The following is a 24,140-nucleotide window of genomic DNA, read 5'->3' on the forward strand; positions in this document are numbered from 1 at the left end:
GAATTTTCATAATGTCTGATCTTCATGTAGCGCTTTATAACCAAAGTAATCCTCGTCCTCCAGCTTTACTGTTCTGGAATGAAAAGCAACAAAAAAAAATTAGGCCTTTACTGCCTTTAAAAATTAAAGTATTTAAGTGAAAGAGTCCAGAGACTTCAATAAAGATTTGCACAAAATTAGTAGGCAGTTATCTCGCTTATTATTCCACAGAAAAATCAACCTAAGGTTCCATGAATTTATAGTAATCTCAACACGTGGTCAATATTGAATTCTGATGAATTTCAGTATTTAAAGTGAGTAACATTCATTAATAACACCAATTTAAGCTTTGATGAAAAATCAAAATTAATTCCAAAATTTTATAATTAATTATTATCATTATTATTATTATTATTATTATTATTATTAATAATCACTAACCTTGTCTGTGTAGCATTTTTTATATCATCACACGATCGTATTTACCAACTAGTGTATCTCACTAAATAATTCTCATGGTAATTATAATTCACATTTCCTAAATAATTATCCTTCTAATTAATTATTATTATTCATTATCACTTGAATTCAAGTTGATTATGCCGTTTGTGAACATTAAATTTTTATATTTGCATAGCTTTCAAAGTTTCAAGTTAGTTTGAAAATATTTCGGAATTTGAATATACAGTAAATGTATTGAAAATTTTCTCATCCACGTGTGAGTTAATTGAAGATTAATTTACAAATCGCTTGCCTTTGCGAAAATTAACGAGACGATCTTTCATCTAAATCTTTAGAAATTGCAAATTAAATCCTAGTCTAGTCTTACTCGACACTAATCTTATCAAATTTTTCCTCAAGGTGCGCTAAACAAGTCTTCATGGTGGTAAACAACGTTGAACACAATCTGTGCCATTGCCATAAATGCACGACCAGATCAAATCACATTAAACAATCGAAAAACATGGAAAATGTTCATAATTACAACATACACACACACCACATTCACACAAGGCAACACGTACTTTTTATATACACTATCTACAGCGAGTTCTGCCCCTATAAATTTATCCATTATTTTTAGCATGGTCACATCAATAGTTCCGGAGGATGAATTCGTGTATGGAAATACTCTTTCTTCAATAGTGGCTAGTGATCGAAATTCGTGATATCACTTGGATTGAAATATTCCTCAAACAACGATGGAGATTCATCTAAATTTCTGAAATTTATTTGAAGATTCCAATAAGATTCCATATTCATCATCATCACATGGGTTACAAGTCGCAAATATCGCGTTTGTGAGCCTCAATCGCATTATTATTACTCCCTATTCATGAAATATATATAACATGTGCTCCACTTATAATAAGTCGCATTGTGCTCCCAAAGACATAACAACAAGTCATTCACCAATAATAAATTCTCCAATTAACAAATTATTTAAACCTAAGAATTTCATTTTTTGTCCGTATTGAACTGAGAAGGATGATAGGAAAAACTTAAAACGGTCCACCTTTTCAATACAAAAAAGTTATATTTTATTTATAACATGTATTTGTACTTGGAACTAGTTTCGACGCTGTGTTTGCGTCATCATCAGCCAAAATGGGAAACAGGCAAGCATGTAGGCATTTATGTTACACAAGGCGTTACATTAAACAATACACATCTTACAAGGAGATAAAAACAGGGACGAATATAGGAAACAAATGAATCGTTGAGAAAACAAAAGTTATACAAATTAAAAATAACCTTAACCACACATCTTGCAGTGCGAAAGTGTTCTTCTTGAATGATTCCTGAATGTAAAACACACGCGCACACATTTCTGAGGAGCCAGCAGGCAGGACAAAGTAAAGTGAAACCTTAAGAGTTCTTCTGAGAAGAGTTCATCATTTTTCTATGTTCCGACTAACTAATGAAGTCTCCCTTGAGTTCCTGATAAACATATACAACAGGAAATTCTCCTTCACTCTCCACACTAGCTATAAAGAACAACGGTAAAATTTTAAATATTGCGCAGAGACGTGAAAGCATGATTTTGAACATGATATAACTCCTTCAGATAACCCAGTTTTTACACAAGGTGTTACATTAATTAATACACGTCTTACGAGGAGATAAAAACAGGGACGAATGTGGAAACACATGCATCGTTGAGAAAGCAAAGTTATACATATTAAAAATAAGCTTAACCACACAACTTGCAGTGCGAAAATATTTGCCTTGAATGATTCCTGAATACAAAACGCACGCGCACACACTTCTAAAGAGCCAGCAGGCAGGAAAAAGTAAGGTGAAACCTTGAGAGTTCTTCTGAGAAGAGTTCATCATTCTTTCTATGATCTGACTAACTAATGAAGTCTCCCTTGAGTACCTGATAAACATACACAACAGGAAAATTAAACAATACACATCTTACAAGGAGATAAAAAACAGGGAAAGTTATACATATTAAAAATAACCTTAACCACATATCTTGTAGTGCGAAAATATTCGTCTTGAATGATTCCTGAATACAAAAACACACACGCATACATTTCTGAAGAGCCAGGAGGCAGGAAAAAGTAAAGTGAAACCTTAAGAGTTCTTCTGAGAAGAGTTCATCATTTTTTCTATGTTCCGACTAACTAATGAAGTCTCCCTTGAGTTCCTGATAAACATACACAACAGGAAATTCTTCTTCACTCTCAACAATAGCTATAAAGATCAACGGTAAATTTCATTTTAAATATTGTGTAGAGACGTGAAAGCATGATCTTGAATATAATATAACTCTTTCATTTAACCCAATTTTTTACACAAGGTGTTATATTAAACAATCCACATCTTACGAGGAGATAAAAACAGGGACGAATGTAGAAACAAATGCATTTTTGAGAAAGCAAAAATTATACATATTAAAAATAAGCTTAACCACACAACTTGCAGTGCGAAAATATTTGCCTTGAATGAATCCTGAATACAAGATACACGCACACACTTTCTAAAGAGCCAGCAGGCAGGAAAAGGTAAGGTGAAATCTTAAGAGTTCTTCTGAGAAGAGTTCATCATTCTTTCTATGTTCCAACTAACTAAAGAAGTCTCCCTTGAGTTCCTGATAAACATACACAACAGGAAATTCTCTTTAACTCTCAACAATAGCTATAAAAGAGCAACGGTAAATTGTATTTTAAATACTGTGCAGAGATGTGGAAGCATGATCTTGAACATGATATAACTTCTTCATTTAACCACCTTTGAAAGTTTCTCTCTATATTACATAGCTTCATTAACAACCATTCTGTAGATGCACAAATTAATCTTGTAATCTTCATAGGTCCGGTATTCAGCTTGACAAGAATATAAAATAGGTATTAAGGAATACATTGTTGAGAGTTTGGAGGTTGACTGTGCCAGTATTGGTGGTGTGTATTGTTGCAGCGTTACGTGTAGGGTAGGGGCAGGTTTCTATGATGTTTATTGCGGGACATAAGGCGGTAAAGCTATGGCGCGAGATGAAGAGGAACAGAGCGTGTTGGATAGTTTAGGTCTGGGCAGCGGCCATTGTTGGATTAGGAGGGGAGAGGGGAGGAGCGGTAGGGGAGGAGGGGTGGAAGGGGGGGAACAAATTATTCAACTAACATCCCGGAGGACAGCCATATTCCAGGCGCATCATGAACTGAGCACATTAAATCTCACATATAAGGAATCTAAGATAATTTATAGCTCACGACCGTTTAATTCCATTTTTAACCCGATCTTTACTTGATTTTATTATTATTATTTACATGATTATTAGATCTATCGGTCCTCATGAAATGTCATGAAATTAGATGACTCGATCCTAAAGAATACAAGTGATCTTAAAATGACACTAAGTTCGATCCTATCTCACAAATTTTACACGTAACTCCAATCCAGATTATTTCAATATCACAGGCAAACAAATGAAGTTTATCGCGTGGTCAGTGATTTTTAGATCTGTCTAACTCCTATGTATGGGAACTCACTCAAAGACAGACTACACAGCTAATCTAATAGGTTTCAAATTTCAGTCACTTGACTACAATGACACCTCAAGAAATGAAAAATGAAATAATTTTATCTACAACAAGAACTAATAGAGCTACGATTTAGAGAAGAAAGATCCTCTAGCTTTACAAAGATGAGAAAGAAAATTAACATTTAAATGGTACTCAAGTTTTAGATGAGGTTCGACTCCAGGTTGCATGCAGTCAGTCATTCTGGCATTTCCCCGGTCAGTCACCTTCTCTGACCAGATGCGCCTCACATACTTAGAAGGTCATGGAGATATGGCAGTAGACATCCCACGATGAAATTAAGATGCACATTGTAGAGGAATACTCCATTTTGATGTACACAGCGATTCACTGGGATGAATTCCATCACCTTCCAGAGTGTTGGCTGCAACTAAGACGACAAATATTAAAATATGTTCACACACGCTGGATTACTAAATGTTCTCGTGGAGAAATAAACTTGGATCTCCGATGTTGAGATTCACTCCATAAGAGTTGCTAATAAACTTTCACTAATTTTAGCTACTCGCACGCCAGAGTTCTCTTTCCATGTCCTTACGATGAAAAGTAGCAGCAGCAGAGTAACAGCAGTGTATATCAGCAGAGTAGAGATCAGCAGCAGAGAGAGTGATTTACTGCAAACCTGACATTTTATAGTCTTGGCTCGGGAGGCGTGTACTTTTTAAAGACGATCATTGGTTCACAGGGTCTCTTATAATTGGCTGTGACTGTTCTCGAAGTTTGCTCGCAGCACAGGTTGTCCGCGCATGGCACGCTGGAAACACAGGCTTGTCACGTGATCTACCCTGCACTCAGTCGAACACGGATCAATACATCGCCCTTCTGAATGACAGAAAAAATCAGTTTGGTGCCCACACACAGCTTTGCAAATGATGAATACAGCTCCCGGTGAACAATAAAACTTTTAATGTTGACTTGTCATAAATATTCTAAAGATAGCCAAATTTGAAGGGGACATCACTAAGTTGGGCTCATCAGTTGGTAAATAGCAAACCCACCAAGACGCATGGCTAGTGCATACCGTGGAGGCCACGGAATGAGGAATGAGTTAGCTGGAAAATTTATAATGTCCAATAACGGATCATTTATATTGGTATTATAAATTTCCTCATTCGAGACAAATATTTCAGGTTCCCTAGGGGAATCAACATCTATATCATAAGTGGTATGTATCAATGTAGTTGATCCATTATTATAATTGGAACAAATATTTCAGATTCCCTATGGGAATCAACATCTATATCATTTTAAATTTTCCAGCTAACTCATTCCTGGTTGCCAGCATTTCGCCCCAAGTGTGCTAAGTTGGGCTCATCAGTTGGTAAATAGCCCACCCACCAGGACGCATCGCTATTCTGAGCTGTCAGTGGAGAGATGGCGTGGAATGACATCAGTAAACGAATAAGTTTGAGTGGTGTCTTTACAAGTAGGAAAGATCACAATATGAAGATAAAGTTGAAATTCAAGAGGACAAATTGGGGCAAATATTTGTTTATAGGAAGGAGAGTTAGGGACTGGAGTAACTTACCAAGGGAGATGTTCAATGAATTTCTAATTTCTTTGAAATCATTTAAGAAAAGTCTAGGAAAACAACAGATAGGGAATCTGCCATCTGGGTGACTGCCCTAAATGCAGATCAGTAGTGTTTGATTGATTCACAAATCATTTTGTGTCAGATTATGTAAAGCATGTAGAAATTAAAGCATATATATATATTCAGAATCTTTTTGATATTTGGGTACTGTTTAATATAGTTTGGCAATAGTTTGCATAGGGGTGATATTTCAATGTTGCAAAAGAAAGCTGTTTGCACTATTATCAATGTTCTCCCTTATTCTCACTGTAAGCCACTATTCATTGAGCTCTCTATCCTAACAGTAATGAATTTATATATATATAATTTCTTAGTATATAGGGTTTCTCATATAAATCAAGACCGTCCAAGCAGCATTTTTATTCTCCGACATGTTAAGTTGCAGTACTGGAGGCGCGCGCATAGTTCTTGACCTTGCAAGGAGTGGGCACATGTCGACCCCGCAAGCATTAGTCGCCAGTCTGAATTTCAGCTCTTAACATGGTGTGACAGTTATCACTGCAACACCGTATTTTCGCATGTAAAATTAATTTTAAGTACATGTCAGCTCGACGGATACGTGACGCATTTGTTCAGCAATTTCCCGGTGAGTGTCAACTTCACGAGCACAGATTCATGTATTATCCGCACACTTTATCTTGCTGCATTTGTGTACGGGGGTGAGGAGTAAGGAGGGAGCTGTCCCGGTATCGATAGTGCTGCCTGGTGCTGCCAACTGAATGAAAATGAAATCTGAATTGAATCGAGAATATGATCGATCGATATGAAATTTCTAAACTGTTATCATCTTAAGCCAACAACTATGTCACATACACATTATATAATATTATAAAACATTTCTCGATGCGAATCTTGTTCCTAGCATGAATTCTATACTTGAAATGAATGACTGTACGAATGAATGTATGTTGAACGCTCAGCCCGGAGGCTGGTTTGGACCTCAACAGCTCCGCCATCAGCCATCATAGGTGGCCCAGGCATCACTGAAGAGGTATACGAACGAATGAATGAATAAATGAATGAATGAATGAATGAATGAATGAATGAACGATTCAATGAGTTGAATGTTCTCCACCTGTGTTCTTGGACTGAACTTTGTTGAAAATTATTATTTGTTGGAGAGACGAGACTTATAATCTTCTTCTTTTTTCTACCGCTTTTCCCACATCTGTGGGGCCACGGGTGCAAACTGCGTCGCGCATGTGGATTTTGGCCCTGTTCTACGGCCAGATGCCCTTCCTGACGTTAACCCTATATGAAGGGATGTAATCACTATTGCGTGTTTCTGTGGTGGTTAGTAGTGTGGTGTGTTGTCTGAATATGAAGAGGAGAGTGTTGGGACATACACAAACACCCAGTGCCTGAGCCAGAAGAATTAATCAGAAGTGATTAAAATCCCCAAACCTGGGACCCTCTGAACCGAAGGGCAGTACGCTGATCATTCAGCCAACGAGAGGCGACACTTATAATGAAACGGTGTTATGTTGAAAGGTACTAGAAGAGGTGTTCTCTGTAGCTGTTGTACAGTACTGTCTATCTTACGTATTACAAGGTATTTGTTTTGATGTTAATATGGAACATGATATTTTAATACAGTAGTTGACTAGAGTAACTACCGGTATTCTTAAAAATTATGTTACATGCCTACCAGCCCCTGATGTTGATGTTATCGAGTGAAGTGGTCATGGACTTTTCCAGTATCTTCCGACTGGTATTCTCACCGTTTCATTATAAATATCGTCTCTCCAATGAATAATAATTTTCAACAAAGTTCAATCCAAGAACACTTTTTTAAATAAATAAGCTTTTTATACAATTTTTAAAGAACAATGTGATTACCCATTTTAACTCATATGAATTGTTTTTAATGTGTATATTCATTCTACCTAAAACGTATCCCCATCATGTGATTAAAAACCTTTTGAACCTAGCTGAAGACGGCCATAAAGAGGCCAAAACATGTACCAGTTTAAGCATGACTGTTTAATTGTGAATAGATGATAATAAGTACTGAATAGGTGGAACCTTACAACTAATTCTTTCCTAAGAATTATGTTTAATATTGATGTATGATGATGAAAGCTATAGCATGTTATGTTTAATGCCAAACATATGATTCTGATTAAATGACCTGACTTCCTCAAGAAAGGTTAGCTATGTTTTCCAGAAATAGTTACAAAACAAGAAGTTTTTAAGGTTCTAAATCCTCTTCCTATAAACAAATATTTGCCCCAATCTGTCCTCTTGAATTCCAACTTTATCTTCATATTATGATCTTTCCTACTTTAAAAAAACAAACCCATTCACACTTATTCGTCTACTAATGTCATTCCACGCCATCTCTCCACTGACAGCTTGGGCATAACACTTAGTCGAGCAGCTGATCTCCTTTCTCCCAAATCTTCCCAGCCCAAACTTTGCAACATTTTTGTAACACTACTCCTTTGTCAGAAATCACCCAGAACAAATCGAGCTGTTTATTTTTGCATTTTTCCCAGTTCTCCAATCAAGAAATCCTGGTAAGGTTCCCATACACTAGAACCATACTCTAGTTGAGATCTTACAATAGACTTATATGCCCTCTCCTTTACATCCTTACTACAACCCCTAAATACCCTCATAACCATGTGCAGAGACCTGTACCCTTTATTTACAATACTGTTTATGTGATTACCGCAATAAAGATCTTTCCTTATATTAACACTTAGGTACTTACAGTGATCCCCCTTAGGGAACTTTCACCCCATCAACACAGGTTGGTCTCTTAGTTAACAACCTTTCCCAAGCCTATGCTATCGTCCCCAATATTCCAAAAGGATGGAACAAAACTTACTAGCAACATCATCATCAACAACGTACAGAGATTCTCCAGATTTTTTCCGTCTCTTAAGAAATGAGTGAGGCATTATATCACTAACTCTTGAGAGTGATTCCTTAGATGACAAGTATTCTCTCATTTCTTTGGACAGTACAGAGTTGTTATTTTCTGATTTGTTGATTCCTTTTCGCTGGCCTTTTTGAGAAATGAACTCTTTATTTTTACCATCTTCTAATACATCATTCTGTGACAAAGCCGAGGAACTGAAGACTTTTGTAATAAACGCTGGAGAAAAACAATCTGTTTCTATCGCCATTCTGCCGTTGGTCAATTGTGAATTTCCAAATGAATCTTTGACACGGGAATAAATGCGTAATATATTACGTGCACGTGTTAAAAGTCCAGGCCGCATGATACAGTAAAAATTCACAACCACAGCAATAAACCCAAAACCACATATAAACCTGTTGTTTTATGCAAAGAGTACACTATGTATAATATACATATATATCACATAGTGACAGTGGTGACAGTATATATATACTATGCACAAAAACCTAAGCACATCGCCAAGTTAAATTCCGCCTCTTTCCAAGAACACCAGCGGAAACAGCTGATATTGGCTGACAACTACGTCTCTGAATTCCAAAGTAGTTTTACTCATGAAGATAATATAGTTTACGGCTCATGGATACCAATGCTGTTTCTACTGAGCATTTCATCTAATCTCCCAGATCAAATGGACTGTCTTTAACTCTGCGATTCTCTTTGACGTATTTAGTTCAGTTCGTTGGTCGGAATCGGAAAATATAATATGTAAACAGCACCTTGCTGGTGCGGGAGAATTAAATTGTGTTTAGGGGATACAATTACACCCATCTGAGTATTTTACAGCATGACGATTTCCAGATACTTTGAACGTCGAAGTCATCGTACATTCCCATTAATCAAGCTTTTGTATAATAACGATTAATTTTCGGTGTAATATGATGTCAGATCAACCTAACTTGGTTACAACGTGCACATTTAAAGGGAAGGAATACTTGGTCAAAATGAATATCATTAGTGGTAATAGTCTAGAGATGAGCGTGACTGATAAATATACAACCGAGGAATGGCAGTGTTGTTACGATGCAAACTGTAAGTGATATACGGTATATTTGATCACGAAAGATGACCTTACTGTACTTTTATAAATGCTACGTCCATTTAATGATGGAAAATCGTATAGGGGCTGTACCTATTTTTTTGGCTAGTCCAAGACTAACTGGCCTTTGTGCTGAAGAGAAAAAGTTTTACCTGTTCATAAATAACATACATATGCTTATTAAGACATAAACATTTGTCGTTTATAGCAAAAAGAGGCATATATGGCAAACTAACTACGGTAATTATACGGTATGCGGGGGAAGGTGGTTCATCTAGAGATATTTACTAAATATTTTGCACTAAAGTTTTGGATAACCGTATATGCCTCTTGTTGCTATAATGAACAAATGTTTATGTCTTAATAAGCATATGCGTAAAGCTTCCGTTGACACTTCGCAAAAGATAGGTTAGGTCAAACATAGCGTGGCTCGGACGACTTTTATCACATTGTAGCAGGACTCCAAGAGATGCCAGAGGCAATAGAAAACATATTGTCACCACAGCTGACCCAAGCCGACCAATAGCAAAACAGGAAATGGTCGTAAATCTCGGATTTGCACAGTCTCAGTTTGGATTCTTCTATATAAGACTGCTTCTAGGAGCAGGTTGTTGGTGGTTCCCTGGCTAGCATAAAGGAAGGCTCTCCTCTACGCTGCTTCAATCAATCAATCAATACTGATCTGCATTTAGGGCAGTCGCCCATGTGGCAGATTCCCTATCTGTTGCTTTCCTAGCCTTTTCCTAAATGATTTCAAGGAAATTGGAAATTTATTGAACGTCTCCCTTGGTAAGTTATTCCAATCCCTAACTCCCCTTCCTATAAATGAATATTTGCCCCAGTTTGTCCTCTTGAATTCCAACTTTATCTTCATATTGTGATCTTTCCTACTTTTATAAACGCCATTCAAACTTATTCGTCTACTAATGTCATTCCACGCCATCTCTCCGCTGACAGCTCGGAACATACCACTTATGAACATTAAAACAAGAATAATAGTTAACACCACCTTTCCAATACTCGACCAGCTCTTCTTCTTTCTCTCAGTTCTTCCCAACCCAAACTTTGCAACATTTTTTTAACGCTACTCTTTTGTCGGAAATCACCCAGAACAAATCGAGCTGCTTTTCTTTGGATTTTTTCCAGTTCTTGAATCAGGTAATCCTGGTGAGGGTCCCATACACTGGAACCGTACTCTAGTTGGGGTCTTACCAGAGACTTATATGCCCTCTCTTTTACACCCTTACTACAACCCCTAAACACCCTCATAACCATGTGCAGAGATCTGTACCCTTTATTTACAATCATATTTATGTGATTACCCCAATGAAGTTCTTTCCTTATATTAACACCTAGATACTTACAATGATCCCCAAAAGGAACTTTCACCCCATCAACGCAGTAATTAAAACTGAGAGGACTTTTCCTATTTGTGAAACTCACAACCTGACTTTTATCCCCGTTTATCATCATCTGCGAAAAGCCTTATCTCTCATTCCACTTCTTTACACATATCATACATATAAGAAAACATAAAGGTCCAATAATACTGCCTTGAGGAATTCCCCTCTTAATTATTACAGGGTCACATAAAGCTTCACCTACTCTAATTCTCTGAGATTTATTTTCTAGAAATATAGCAACCCATTCAGTCACTCTTTTGTCTAGTCCAATTGCACTCATTTTGCCAGTAGTCTCCCATGATCCACCCTATCAAATGCTTTAGACAGGTCAATTGCGATACAGTCCATTTGACCTCCAGAATCCAAGATATCTGCTATATCTTGCTGGAATCCTACAAGTTGAGCTTCAGTGGAATAACCTTTCCAAAAACCGAATTGCCTTCTATCAAACCAGTTATTAATTTCACAAACATATCTAATATAATCAGAAAGAATGCCTTCCCAAAGCTTACATACAATGCATGTCAAACTTACTGGCCTGTAATTTTCAGCTTTATGTCTATCACCCTTTCCTTTATACACAGGGGCTACTATAGCAACTCTCCATTCATCTGGTATAGCTCCTCCGACCAAACAATAATCAAATAGGTACTTCAGATATGGTACTATATCCCAACCCATTGTCTTTAGTATATCCCCAGAAATCTGATCAATTCCAGCCGCTTTTCTAGTTTTCAACTTTTGTAACTTATTGTAAATGTCATTGTTATCATATGTAAATTTTATTACTTCTTTGGCCTTAGTTTCCTCTATCTCGACATTATCGTATCGTATTCAGGTATCATTTCACGTGATTTTCATAAGCTTTTTCACCCACGAATGGTCAACAGAAGTACCAAGTAGGCTACATTAGGGCAGGCCTGCACAAGGTCTGGGCTCTCTGAGCAGGTGTACAACTCGTGAGTGGAAGGACATCACATTACAGATCATCATGAGAAACAGACTTGCGCAGAGCCAATGTTTCTCGAGGTCAGTGCACTGTGACCTGTAGACGGGTACGAGCTCTTGAGTATAGGCAAGATAGTTTTATCAAATCATGAAGGTATTATTTTAATTTATGGTGAGCCAAGATGTAGGCCTAATTGAGCAAGGGCAGGGTGAATGTATCAGTAATGTTTTCCCAACCAAAACCAAGTGAATGGGCTTTCACTGTTCTTCAGAGACTTTGAGAAAATGGACAACTACAGCCTAAATTTTACTGGAAGGAGTTGTTCACGACAAGAACCTTTATTTATAGTGGAAGAAGACATTTTATATTTGGTCGAAATGACCCTGGGAGGAGCATTAGAGGAATAGCCAATGATGACGATGTGTTTCACTGTGTTATACATCAAACACTTAGGGAACAGCAGCATTTGTATTCATACTATGTATAACATATCGTCACTGCCAGGACAAAACCTCCTATGTGAAATATTTTAGCTTAGAACTTTGGCCAGTAAGGTTATGTCATCTAAGATGCAATATTGTGTGAAAATTGTCAAGGCATTCTCGCTCTTCATAATGTATGTGTTGCAGGTCAGTATATCTCCAAAAATATGATCACATATGAGGTTTTGTCCCGGCAACGACGATATTTGGCACCTTCGAGACACAGATTTTCCCTGTAGGGAGCGATTCTGTCAGTCGTTTCTGAGTAAGAAACGGCAACAGCCAGATTTCCTTACCAGAATTTCGCTACTGGTGAATCTTGTTGTACACGAGATGGAGTACTGAATTTTCATGACACTCATCTCTGAAATGTAGAAAGTCCCCACCATATCATCCAAAAAATGTCTGGGTAGCAATTGTAGGGGACATAATTATTGGTCCTGTTGTTCATTTTCAAATATACTTCCACACTGGGTAGTTTTGGTGGCAGCTGTGATACCTGTGCTACTAGTTATTGGGGGTGTGGAATTGAACCCTGGCCCGAATACGAGTGGCAATATTAGTTGGGATGACATTGAAGTTATTAAGGAGGTAGTGAAAGAAGCGTGCCCATTAGACCAGATCAAGGAGATGATCCAGGACAAATCTAGGGAGTTTGACAATATGAGGAGATGGATTCAAGAAAAAATGGGAGAGTGAATGGCCAAGTCGGGAAGCAATGAGGAAGAAATTGTGATAATGAGAGAGAACGTAAAAAAAATTTGGAAGAAGAGGTGGCAAAACTAAGGAAAGAAGAAGCAAACAGCAGTCAGGAACGTATGTGGAAATGTATATTTATATATGGTGTGGAGGAAGGAGTGAAAGAAAACAAAGTGGACATAATATATAAGGTGGTGGAAGTTATTCAGAACTTAATGAAGATTAAGTTCAGTGAAGTGGACATCAGTGGTGCAGGAAGTGTAGGTAAAGTGAGAGGGCACAGGCCAATTAAAGTGAAGCTGTTATCTACCTTGATGGCTGATATTGTTGTGAGAAACACGAGGAGTTTACAAGGTGAGAAAATATGGGTTAAAAGGGGCATGGGAAGTGAGGGTAGTAAGTGCTTGAAAATTTTAAGGAGGCATTTAATGAAAGCGAGGCATCAAGGACTGAGGGCGCACATCAGGGTCCAACAGCTGGTGGTATCCAACGGCAGATGGGTGAGGTCGTGGCCAGTGATGAAGCTGCAACAAATGGATGAGAAACTCAAACAGGAAGAAACCCTGATGACAAGGCAAGATGACAGGCAGGTCGTAGAGCGAGTGGAGGGGCGCGGCGATGTAAGAGACGAGGGCATGGAAGGGGTCAGTGTCCAGTGTAGTTCAGAAACAGAAATGAGGATTCAGCAGGTGTTGGTGGAGGGAGAAACTCAAGGATTGGCAAGTCCAGCCTTCAGTGGACATGTGCATAGCAACGGTGAAGGTTTGCAGGATGAAATAAATGGAAGAGATGTCTTGAACAAAGGGAGAAATCTGAGTTTAAGGGATCTGTGGGGAAAGAAAACTAAAGGTGCTGAGGACAAGGAGAGCAAAGAGCACCCCAAAATTTCCAAAAAAGAGGGAATGGAAGTAGAAAGAGAGAGGGCCATAATAACGAGAAGTAAAAATAAGAGAGGAAATGGAGATGCAAGGGATGGTAAGTTATAACTAGATTGGAAGATAGGGTTTGTAAATATTGAAGGATTGTTAAGTAAGTTAGGCAATGAGGAGGTTATAAAAGTAGTGGAAAGCTTTGACAATGTGGCACTCATAGAGACGTGGCTAGAAATAGGGATGGAGATAATGTGGAGGGGGTTTGTGGTCAAGTACAAATCCAAGAGAAAAGTGCGCAACAAGGGTAGAACGCCGTGGGGGGATAGTGGTTTTAATAAAGGAACAGATTAGTGAGCTAATAGAGGACATCGAGAATGAGATGGAAGAGGTGGTCTGGGTCAGGTTCATTATGTTGAGGGAGAAAGAGAGAGAAAAGAAGGTATTGGAAACAAGTATTATAGGCAGGAAATTTAATGAAGATGGAATGCTGCTATATGGTGACTGGAATGCTAGGATAGGTGAGCTGTGCCGAACATTCAGCAAAGAGGATGAGATGATAATGAGGGGAGGAAGACATAGTGAAGATAAGGAGAGAAATAGTTATGATTCACAACTCTTGGAATTATGTGCTGCAGGTAAATTTTGTATTTTGAATGGCTGGTGGGAAGGGAAGTTGGCATATATCACAGCACAGGGGGGAAGTGTCATTGATTTAGTAATTAGCTTGAAAGATATGTTAGGATTGAAATAGGAGACTGGGTTGAATCCCACCATGCACCAGTTTGGGTGATGATAAAAAGAAGTGAGGGAGAGGGTAAAGATGGAGAGGAAAAGAGGGATGTTGAGAAGGGTAGAAGTTACATTAAATATAAATGGTCAGAGAATGTAAAACAGGAATTAGATGCCCTTATAGAAAATGAAAAATGAACTGCAATTAATTAGGTGTGAATGGGAGGAAGCGCTGAGGGAAGACAATATTGATAGTGTGTCGGAATTAATTGAATACCCAATTGAAGGGGTAGCATGCATGCATACATACATACATACATACATACATACATACATACATACATACATATCTTTATTACCCACCCTAGTATTAAAAGGGTAGCACAGATCGACAGAGGTATGAGAAGAAAGACGAGAAGGGAAGAAGGGTGGTACAATAAGGAATTAAGGAAAATAGTCATGAAGTCGCTAAAAGAAAATAGAAAAAATGGAAGGAGTGCATAAATAGAGTTATCTGTAAACTAAGAAAAGAATACAAACTTAAAATTTCTGAGAGGAAGAAATTTTGTATGAGGGAACAAACAGAGTCAATAGGGAATGCAGGATGAATCAAATGGTGGCCAAATGGACTGTATTGCGATTGACCACCTATCTAAGGCATTTGATAGGGTAGATTATGGAAGACTACTGGCAAAAATGAGTGCTATTGGACTAGAAAAAAGAGTGACAATGAGTGGCTATATTTCTAGAAAATAGAACTCAGAGAATTAGAGTTGGCAAAGCTTTATCTGACCCTGCAATGATTAAGAGGGGAATTTCTCAAGGCAGTATTATTGGACGTTTATGTTTTCTTATGTATATCAATGATATGTGTAAAAAAGTGGAATCAGAGATAAGGCTGTTTGCAGATGATGTTATTTTGTACAGAGTAATAAATAAGTTACAAGATTGTGAGCGGCTGCAGGGATACCTCGATAGTGTTGTGAGATGGATGGTGGGCAATGGTATGATGATAAATGGGGTTAAAAGTCAGGTTGTTTCACAAATAGGAAAAGTCCTCTCAATTTTAATTACTGCGTTGATGGGGTGAAAGTTCCTTTTGGGGATCATTGTAAGTACCTAGGTATTAATATAAGAAAAGACCTTCATTGGGGTAATCACATAAATATGATTGTTAATAAAGGGTACAGATCTCTGCACATGGTTATGAGGGTATTTAGGGGTTGTAGTAAGGATGTAAAGGAGAGGGCATATAAGTCTCTGATAAGACCCCAACTAGAGTATGGTTCCAGTGTATGGGACCCTCACGAGGATTACTTGATTCAAGAACTGGGAAAAATCCAAAGAAAAGCAGCTTGATTCGTTCTGGGTAATTTCCGACAAAAGAGCAGCGTTACAAAAATGGTGCAAAGTTTGGGCTGGGAAGACTTGGGAGAAAAGAGACGAGCTGCTCGATTAAGTGGTATGTTCCAAACTGTCAGTGGAGAGATGGCGTGGGAGGACATCGGTAGATGAATAAGTTTGAGTGGTGTCTTTAAAAGTAGGAAAGGTCACAATATGAAGATAAAGTTGGAATTCAAGAGGACAAATTGTGGCAAATATTCATTTATAGGAAGGGGAGTTAGGGATTGGAATAACTTACCAAGGGAAATATTCAATAATTTTCCAATTTCTTTGCGATCATTTAAGAAAAGGCTAGGAAAACAACAGATAGGGAATCTGCCACCTGGGCTACTGCCCTAAATGCAGATCAGTAGTGATTAATACTTCAGTCAACCTGAGAGAGTATGGGACAGAGTAAATAGAATTAATAAGGAGGGGTAAGAGGATTGATAAACCGAGTATTGATTACGATCAATGGGTGGACTACTACTGAGAATTATTAAAGGATAAATGGAATTATATAGGGGGAAAAGGTCTTGTGGAGAGATATAGAGGTACATATATATGAGCTTGATAAAGAAATTTCTAAAGAGGAAGTACTAGAGGTGATAGGTAAACTTAAGGGTAGGTCAGCAGGGGGAAACAATGGTATCAACAACTTGTTTTGGAAAGAAATACGTAAACACAGACAGATGATAGAGGGCATAGTAAAACTATTCAACAGGATCTTTGATGGCAATAGGTTTCCAAAAGAATGGAAAATAGGGATTATATGCCCAACATATACAAGGAAAGGTGACAAAAATCTCCCGAGTAAATAACCTTACTAGACTGCCTGAGTAAGATTTACACAGGAGTACTAGTGAAAAGACTGAGAGACTGGGCGGAAGAGCAGTCGATCCTGTCAGTTTTTCTGGGTGGTTTTAGAAAGGGCAGAAGGACGACAGATATAATATAACAACAGTGAAGATGATCCTGGAAAAGTATCTGAATAGGAAAGGAGGTAAAGTATATCTAGCGGCCATAGATTTTGAAAAAGCGTTTGATACAGTGAGCAGAAGAGCATTAATAGAAAAATTAGGAATGATGGGGATGTCAAGAAAGATTATCTGAGCGATTGAGGCGATATACAAGAATGTCTACTGTTGTATTAAACTGGAAGAAAATTTAGTAAGCAGTCTGATAGATTGTAGGATAGGATTAAAACAAGGCTGCAAGTTATCGCCGATTTTATTTTTACTATTCATAAACAACATACTGCAAGGTCACGGAGAAAATTACTGGGCAGCGCCAGTAGTAAACGATTTAGAGATCTCAGGATTGATTTTTGCTGATGATGTGATTTTATTGGCCGTAACAATGGGGGGTTTGCAGAGAAGTTTGGATGTGGTTTCGGAATATGCTAGGAAGTGGTTCCTGAAAATTAACGATAATGAATCGAAGGCGATGGTAGTGCGTAGGAATAGGGGAAGAAAGAAGGAAAGGAAATGGGTGGTCCAGGGAGAGGGGATTGAAGAAGTAGAAATTTTGGAATATCTAGGAGTGCTTATAAATAGAAGAGGTGGATGGGAGGATCAAATTAAAAGAGCAAAACGGAAGGGGGTGGCGGCTTTATCAGTTGTCAAAATCCAAGAGACAAAGTTCCCAGGTATAAATTATAGAATTCTAAGGTTGGTGTTAAAGACAATAGTGTTGAGCAGTGTACTGTATGGGGCTGAATTGTGGGGTTTAGAGGATAAAAGAGATATGCTAAATCAAATCATTTGTAACTTTAGTAAGACAGTAATGCGACTCCCGGAGTATACAGCAAATGCTGGAGCGATAGTCATGTGTAGGGAGTATATAGAAGTGAAATGTGTAAAGAGGGTAATTAACTATTGAATGTGTTTAAAGAGAGGGTAGGGGGGTATAGTCCTGCAAGCAGCTTCCCAGCAACAACTGAAAAGTATCTATGCTGGGATTTGGCTGTCGAAGATTAAAATGTATGTGGCAGGAGGTCTGGAGTAGTAGGGGCAGTAAAAGTCAGAGATCATTTATAACGAGGATTAAGGACATACAAAGGCAACAACAGTTGGAGGAGTACAGAGAGAGAGAGAGAGAGCATCCCTTAGTTTTTTTAACAAGGTAATTCAAATTTCAGGGATAAATATTAGTAACGTGGATAGAACGGTGAGAGGAGGTTTTTTGTGGTGGTTTTTGGGTTTGTATAAAAATAAGGGGTATATCAAAAATAAAGATAATTCATTGTCTAATGTGGAAAAGTGAACAATGACCTGCACTTGGTAGGTCAATGTAAAGAAACAGAAAATGTGAGAATGAAGTTTATGAGTGTAAGTCAGCAGGAGTTATTAAAACACTGTGATGAGAAAATAAATTATTGGGTGGGTGATTAATGAATGGAATAGGAGAGGGATTTTGAATCAGTATTTAAGTGCTGATAAAAAATTATGTGTAAAAAAATTGAAATATGTGGTCGTGAAAAATCATTTGGGATATATTACAGAGAAAAGAAATGTGTGTGTAGACTTAGGTGCTGTTAAATAAGAGAGAGACAATTGGACATGAATTTAAATCTTAAGTTGCCATTAAGTTGAAACTCGAGAGGAATGAAGGCACAAACTCAGCAGACTGAAGAAATGATAAGATTGATTCAGCAAGTCTCAGCACAGTGGGATAGGTCACGAGCGAATATGGAATGTGTGTAATTTAAGTCTTGCTGAATCAATCAGGAAAGGAGAGGCAGTTTGTTAGCCTCTCTTTTGGGTTAACCTGTTGCCATTTTCTCTTTGCGAGCAACCTCGCGATCCTCTGGCTAACGCCGGGCTTCTGGTTAACACCAGGCTTCATCTCGCAGTTAACACTGCTTGGGGTAACTACTACTCCTCTTCTTGAGTTTTGTACTGTTCTGTTCTGTGTTGCCGAGTTTCTGTTGTTTCTCTTCTCTTTGTAGCTGTTGTTTATGGTTAGTTTTCCTAGTTTTTTGTAGTTTTATTTACTCTCTTATATCATAGGTTTATCAAATGGAGGAAACTCTGTTTAGACTCATGGAAATAAATAAATTAATAAAGTACTATAGTGGAGAAAGAGAAGCCAAAAATGTTGTAGGTCTCATAATTAGATAAGACGTAAAGTAATACCTAGAATTGGTGGAAAACATAAATGACAGGTTGATTACAGGTCAGATTGAGCCTTGAAACTGGTGTTACAGATATAATTCATGGGTATGCTCCACAAACAGGAAATGCAGATATGGATCTAGAGGAATACCTTGAATATCTGGCAGGCCATAAACAGGACAAACAAGTTATGATTATAGGAAACATGAATCCCCAAGTAAGTCAAGAAAGAAAAGGAGATGAAGAGATTATACGTCCATTTGGATATGGGAAGAGAAACAAGGCTGGAGATATTTTGGTAGATGTTTGTAGAAGAAATGAGCTGATCATTGATAACACATGGTTTCGAAAGAAAAACAGTCAAAAGATAACAAGATATAGTTGGGATAACAAAATCAAAACTGATAGATTACATTTTGGTCGAGAAAGGTAACAGGAAAATGTTGGTAGATGTAACAGCCCTCCCAAGTGAATCTTTCAAAGGAGATCACAGAGTTGTGATAGCTAAGTTAAAGATGGGGAAGATACAAAAGATGACTGAGATTAGGCAGAGAAAGCTAAGGGTGTGGAAATTGCAGGAGAAGGAAATAAATGAAGAGTTCCAGACACACATTAAAACATGTATACCTAAGGAAGATATCAGAGGGGTCAAAGAAGAATGGGCATACTTTGAAACAGTCATGGTGGAGTCTGCAGAAAAGACCTGTGGAAGATTATCAGGCAGGAAGAAAGATCAAGAAATGCCCTGGTGAAATGACAGGGTAAAAGATATAGTTAAAAGGAAGAAAGATGGCTGAGGAACAGAACAACAGAATGTGAAACAGAATACAGGCACTGCAAGAAGCTGTGCTCCAAGGTTGTTCAAGAAGGGAAAAAGAAATGCTGGCAAAAATTCACTGAATCTCTGCAAGATGATACAACTGGAAGAAAAAAAGATCTTATTCCAGTGGGTTAAAAATAAGAAAAACCCAGGTGAAGGTGCTAACTTCATTAAGAATGAACAGGAGGAAGTGATGACATAGAAGCAGGATATATTGCAGAGGTGGAGAAAGTACTTTGAACAGCTTTACAACGTGCAAAATACCTCAGTACAAGGAGAAATTGAAGAACCAGCTTTAATACAGATGGAAGATAGGAAAACGTGGTGTCCATGACTGAGATTGAGTGGGCCACTAAAAGAATGAAATGAGGCAAGGCAGCTGGAATTAACAAGGTCACTATAGAAATGATAATAGCAGCAGGAGCAGTTGGTCTACAGTGGTTGTATAGACTCTTCATAGTAATATGGAGAGAAAAGAATGTTCCAAAAGAATGGATTAAAGGGGTCATTATACCAATTTTCAAGAAAGGAGACAGGAAACAATGTGAAAATTACAGAGGAGTGACACTGATACCTCATACAGCTAAGATCCTTGAAGGAATCTTGGATAAACGAATAAGAGACAGAGTAGAAGTAAAATTGGCAGAACACCAGTATGGATTCAGAAGAGGCAGGTCCACATTTGACCCAATATTTACATTGCATCAAATGATGGAAAGGTATTGGGAATATGGAAAGGACGTGGTAGTAACATTTCTAGATATTGAACAGGCATATGACAGTGTCCCTTGGAATTTGGTATGTAAAACATTGACAGTGGCACAGATTGGGAATGAAACAATGCAGATGGTAATAGCATTGTACCAAAATTGTGAAAGCTGTGTTAGAACCAAAGTGGGTCAAACTGAATGGTTCAGAGTTGAGACAGACTTAAGACAAGGGAAGTGTATTGTCTCTCTTACTCTTCATTATCATCAGGGTAGAATTCTACATAATATTAAGGAGAAGATGATGGGCGAGCAAGTAAAGTTTATGCTCTTTGCTGATGAAATTGTAGTTTGGGGAGAGTAAGTAGTACAGACACAAGTTGATTTATGGGATGAGGAGATAAGAAATTTTGGAAGGAAGATTAGTACTGCAAAAAGCAAGACTTTGATCATGACGAGAGCTAACAGAAAATCCAGGGGAGTGATAAAAATAGGAAATGAACCTCTTGAAGTAGTGAAAAATGTTAAATATTTGGGTAGCGTGTGATGTTACAAGATGGAAGTTTGGATGGAGAAATTGATTTAAGAATACAGCAGTCTGCAAGTTTCTACCAGTGTGTGAGAGACATTTTATGGAACAAAGATGTGCCAATGAGATGCAAGAAGGTTTTATACTCATCCTATTATAAACCTATACTGACCTATGCTTCAGCAGCCTGGACGTTGACTAAGCGGAACCTAAGTAAGGTACAAGCAGCTGAAATGAGGTTCTTGAGGAGCATACAGGGAAAGACAAGACAAGATAGAATACGAAATGAGGGAATAAGGAGAAGCGTGGGAATGTGTAAACTTCAAGAAGAGATTGATATAGCAAAGCTAAAATGGTCTGGACACATGTTGAGCATGCCAGGAATACCGAAGAGAACATTCATGGATACAGAGACTGGAAAAGAGGCCTAGCGGATGGCCTAGAATGAGATGGAGGAGCTCTGTTGTGGACTGTATTGCAAATAGAGAAGTCGATAGCAATAAAGTACTAGAAGAGGAATGGTGGGAAGATCGAGTAAGGTGGAGGGCTCTGGTACACTACCCTACCCAGCGAGAATCTGGAAAAGGGAATGGATGAAGAAGAAGAAGATCTACTAGAAAAACAAGGCTCACAACCCAGGCAGTAACATGAAGTTCCAGTAGAAGCTTTTTTTCATTTCAAGAAAAAAGGCATATATTTTCATGAAAATTGAAAATCTACCTAACATCCTTTGATGAAGGTTCTTTTGTGTGTGTTGTGAAGTGACTAAATTTAGTTTATCTTTCCCTCTGTGTTGTGATATTTCATGATGTTTTTGTTGGAAGCAGAGGTTTTGTATGAGATATTGTAAGCTATGGGTCAGAAACATAAACCCTGCAAAAAGCAGAAGTATTGAAACTTAAGGCATTTGATACATTGTGCTGGTATGAACTCCTAAGAATACCTTGGACTGATAGAGTCACAAATGAGAACATTCTCAAAAGAGAAAAATGACATAACCACTTTGATTGAAACTGTCAACAGGAAAAGAAATAGCTTTGTTTGCTACTTGCATTGTCATTCTAACTGGTGCACCACCTTGTTTGAAGGAAAGCTGGGAGGTAGAAGGAGCAAAGGAAGACAAAGAGTACAATTTATAGACAGGATGAAAGGCAAGCACATCTATTGCCACTTGCCAAGCTGTTGTCCAAAGAAAGGAAACATTTGGAAGACATGCATGTTACCCACAAACTGTAGGGTTGAGGAGAAGAAGAAGACATAAAGATAGTTGGGCATAAGGATAATGTCCATGTAGAGGAGGTGATTAATACTAGCCAGGTACTGAAATTTATTTATAATAATATAGAGTATTCTCAAACAGATATAAAAGTTGAAAACTAGAAAATCAGTTGTAAATAATATTTCTACGGATGTACTAGCAATGGGCTGTGATATAGTACTATATCTGAAATACCGGTACAGTACTTGCAGTATTTGATTGCTGTTTACATGAGGTGGTGGTGAATATTGCTTTAAGAAGAAGTACCACTGGACAGCATCCTCTCTTAACACTAATCAGAGAGAGAATTGGAAGATGTCTTACCTATACTTTAAAAAATGAAGGTATCGGCAAAAGAAATGAAAGGCTTGTTAGGCTTCACAAATGTAATGCCATCGGGATTGGAAAAGAACAGGAGTTGACCACAAGAGGTTTGATTGGAGAATTGAAAACAAGGAGCCCAACCCAACCAGTGCCAGACTCAGCTGGGGAAACTGTCATCACCAACTCATGCTTCTTACAACAGGTAGGAGATACCGTGAATGTATTGTACCACCCCCACACACAAGGGGATCTGTTTACGTGGAGGTGCTATACCAAGTGAATAGAGTCTAAAGTAGCCTCGGTGTACAAAGGACAGGGTGATAAGCATAAAGCAGATAAGTACAGGCCAGTCAGCTTGACATGTATTACATTTAAGCTCTGGGAAAGCATGCTTTCTGATTATATTAGACACAGTTGCAAAATTATTAACTGGTTTGATAGAAGACAATTTGGTTTTAGGAAAGGTTATATCAATGAAGCTCAACTTGTAGGATTCTAGCAAGATATAACAGATATTTTAGATTCAGGAGGTCAATGGACTGCATTGGTACCTATCCAAGGCTTGTAGGATTCCAGCAAGATATAGCAGATATCCTGGATTCAGGAGGTCAATTGGACTGTATCGCGATTGACCTGTCTGAGGCATTTGATAGGGTAGATCATGGGAGACTACTGGCAAAAATGAGTGCAATTGGACTTGACAAAAAAGCGACTGAATGGGTAGCTCTGTTTCTAGAAAATAGAACTCAGAGAATTAGAGTAGGTGGAGCTTATCTGTCCGTGTAATAATTAAGAGGGGAATTCCTCAAGGCAGTATTATTGGACCTTTATGTTTTCTTATATGTATCTATGATATGTGTAAAGAAGTGGAATGAGAGAGAAGGCTTTTCGCAGATGATGTTATTCTGTACAGAGTAATAAATAAGTTACAAGATTGTGAGCAACTTAAAATGACCTCGATAATGTTGTGGGATGGACAGGCAATGGTATGATGATAAATGGGGATAAAAGTCAGATTGTGAGTTTCACAAATAGGAAGAGTCCTCTCAGTTTTAATTACTGCGTTGATGGAGTGAAAGTTCCTTTTGGGGATCATTGTAAGTACCTAGGTATTAATATAAGGAAAGATCTTCATTGGGGTAATCACATAAATATGATTGTAAATAAAGGGTACAGATCTCTGCACATGGTTATGAGGGTATTTAGGGGTTGTAGTAAGGATGTAAAGGAGAGAGCATATTTGTCTCTGGTGAGACCCCAACTAGAGTATGGTTCCAGTGTATGG

The 24,140-nt window shown here is 38.0% G+C and overlaps 2 protein-coding genes across 2 annotated transcripts in view; one reads left to right on the plus strand and one right to left on the minus strand.

Moving 5' to 3' along the window:
• The window catches only part of mtTFB2 (mitochondrial transcription factor B2), an 89,421-nt gene extending 80,376 nt beyond the window's left edge, over nt 1-9,045 (minus strand). Inside the window, exon 1 of the mRNA XM_067135359.2 lies at nt 8,453-9,045. Coding sequence (XP_066991460.2) covers nt 8,453-8,849 — 397 coding nt within the window. The 5' untranslated portion in view covers nt 8,850-9,045. The remainder of the gene's footprint in view (nt 1-8,452) is intronic.
• A 214-nt stretch (nt 9,046-9,259) lies between these two features.
• Nucleotides 9,260-24,140, plus strand: part of LOC136867916 (centrosomal protein CCDC61) — a 125,384-nt gene continuing 110,503 nt past the window's right edge. Inside the window, exon 1 of the mRNA XM_067144739.2 lies at nt 9,260-9,577. Coding sequence (XP_067000840.2) covers nt 9,424-9,577 — 154 coding nt within the window. The 5' untranslated portion in view covers nt 9,260-9,423. The remainder of the gene's footprint in view (nt 9,578-24,140) is intronic.

The sequence above is a fragment of the Anabrus simplex genome, chromosome 1 (assembly GCF_040414725.1).
Source record: "Anabrus simplex isolate iqAnaSimp1 chromosome 1, ASM4041472v1, whole genome shotgun sequence".
Lineage (NCBI taxonomy): Eukaryota > Metazoa > Arthropoda > Insecta > Orthoptera > Tettigoniidae > Anabrus > Anabrus simplex.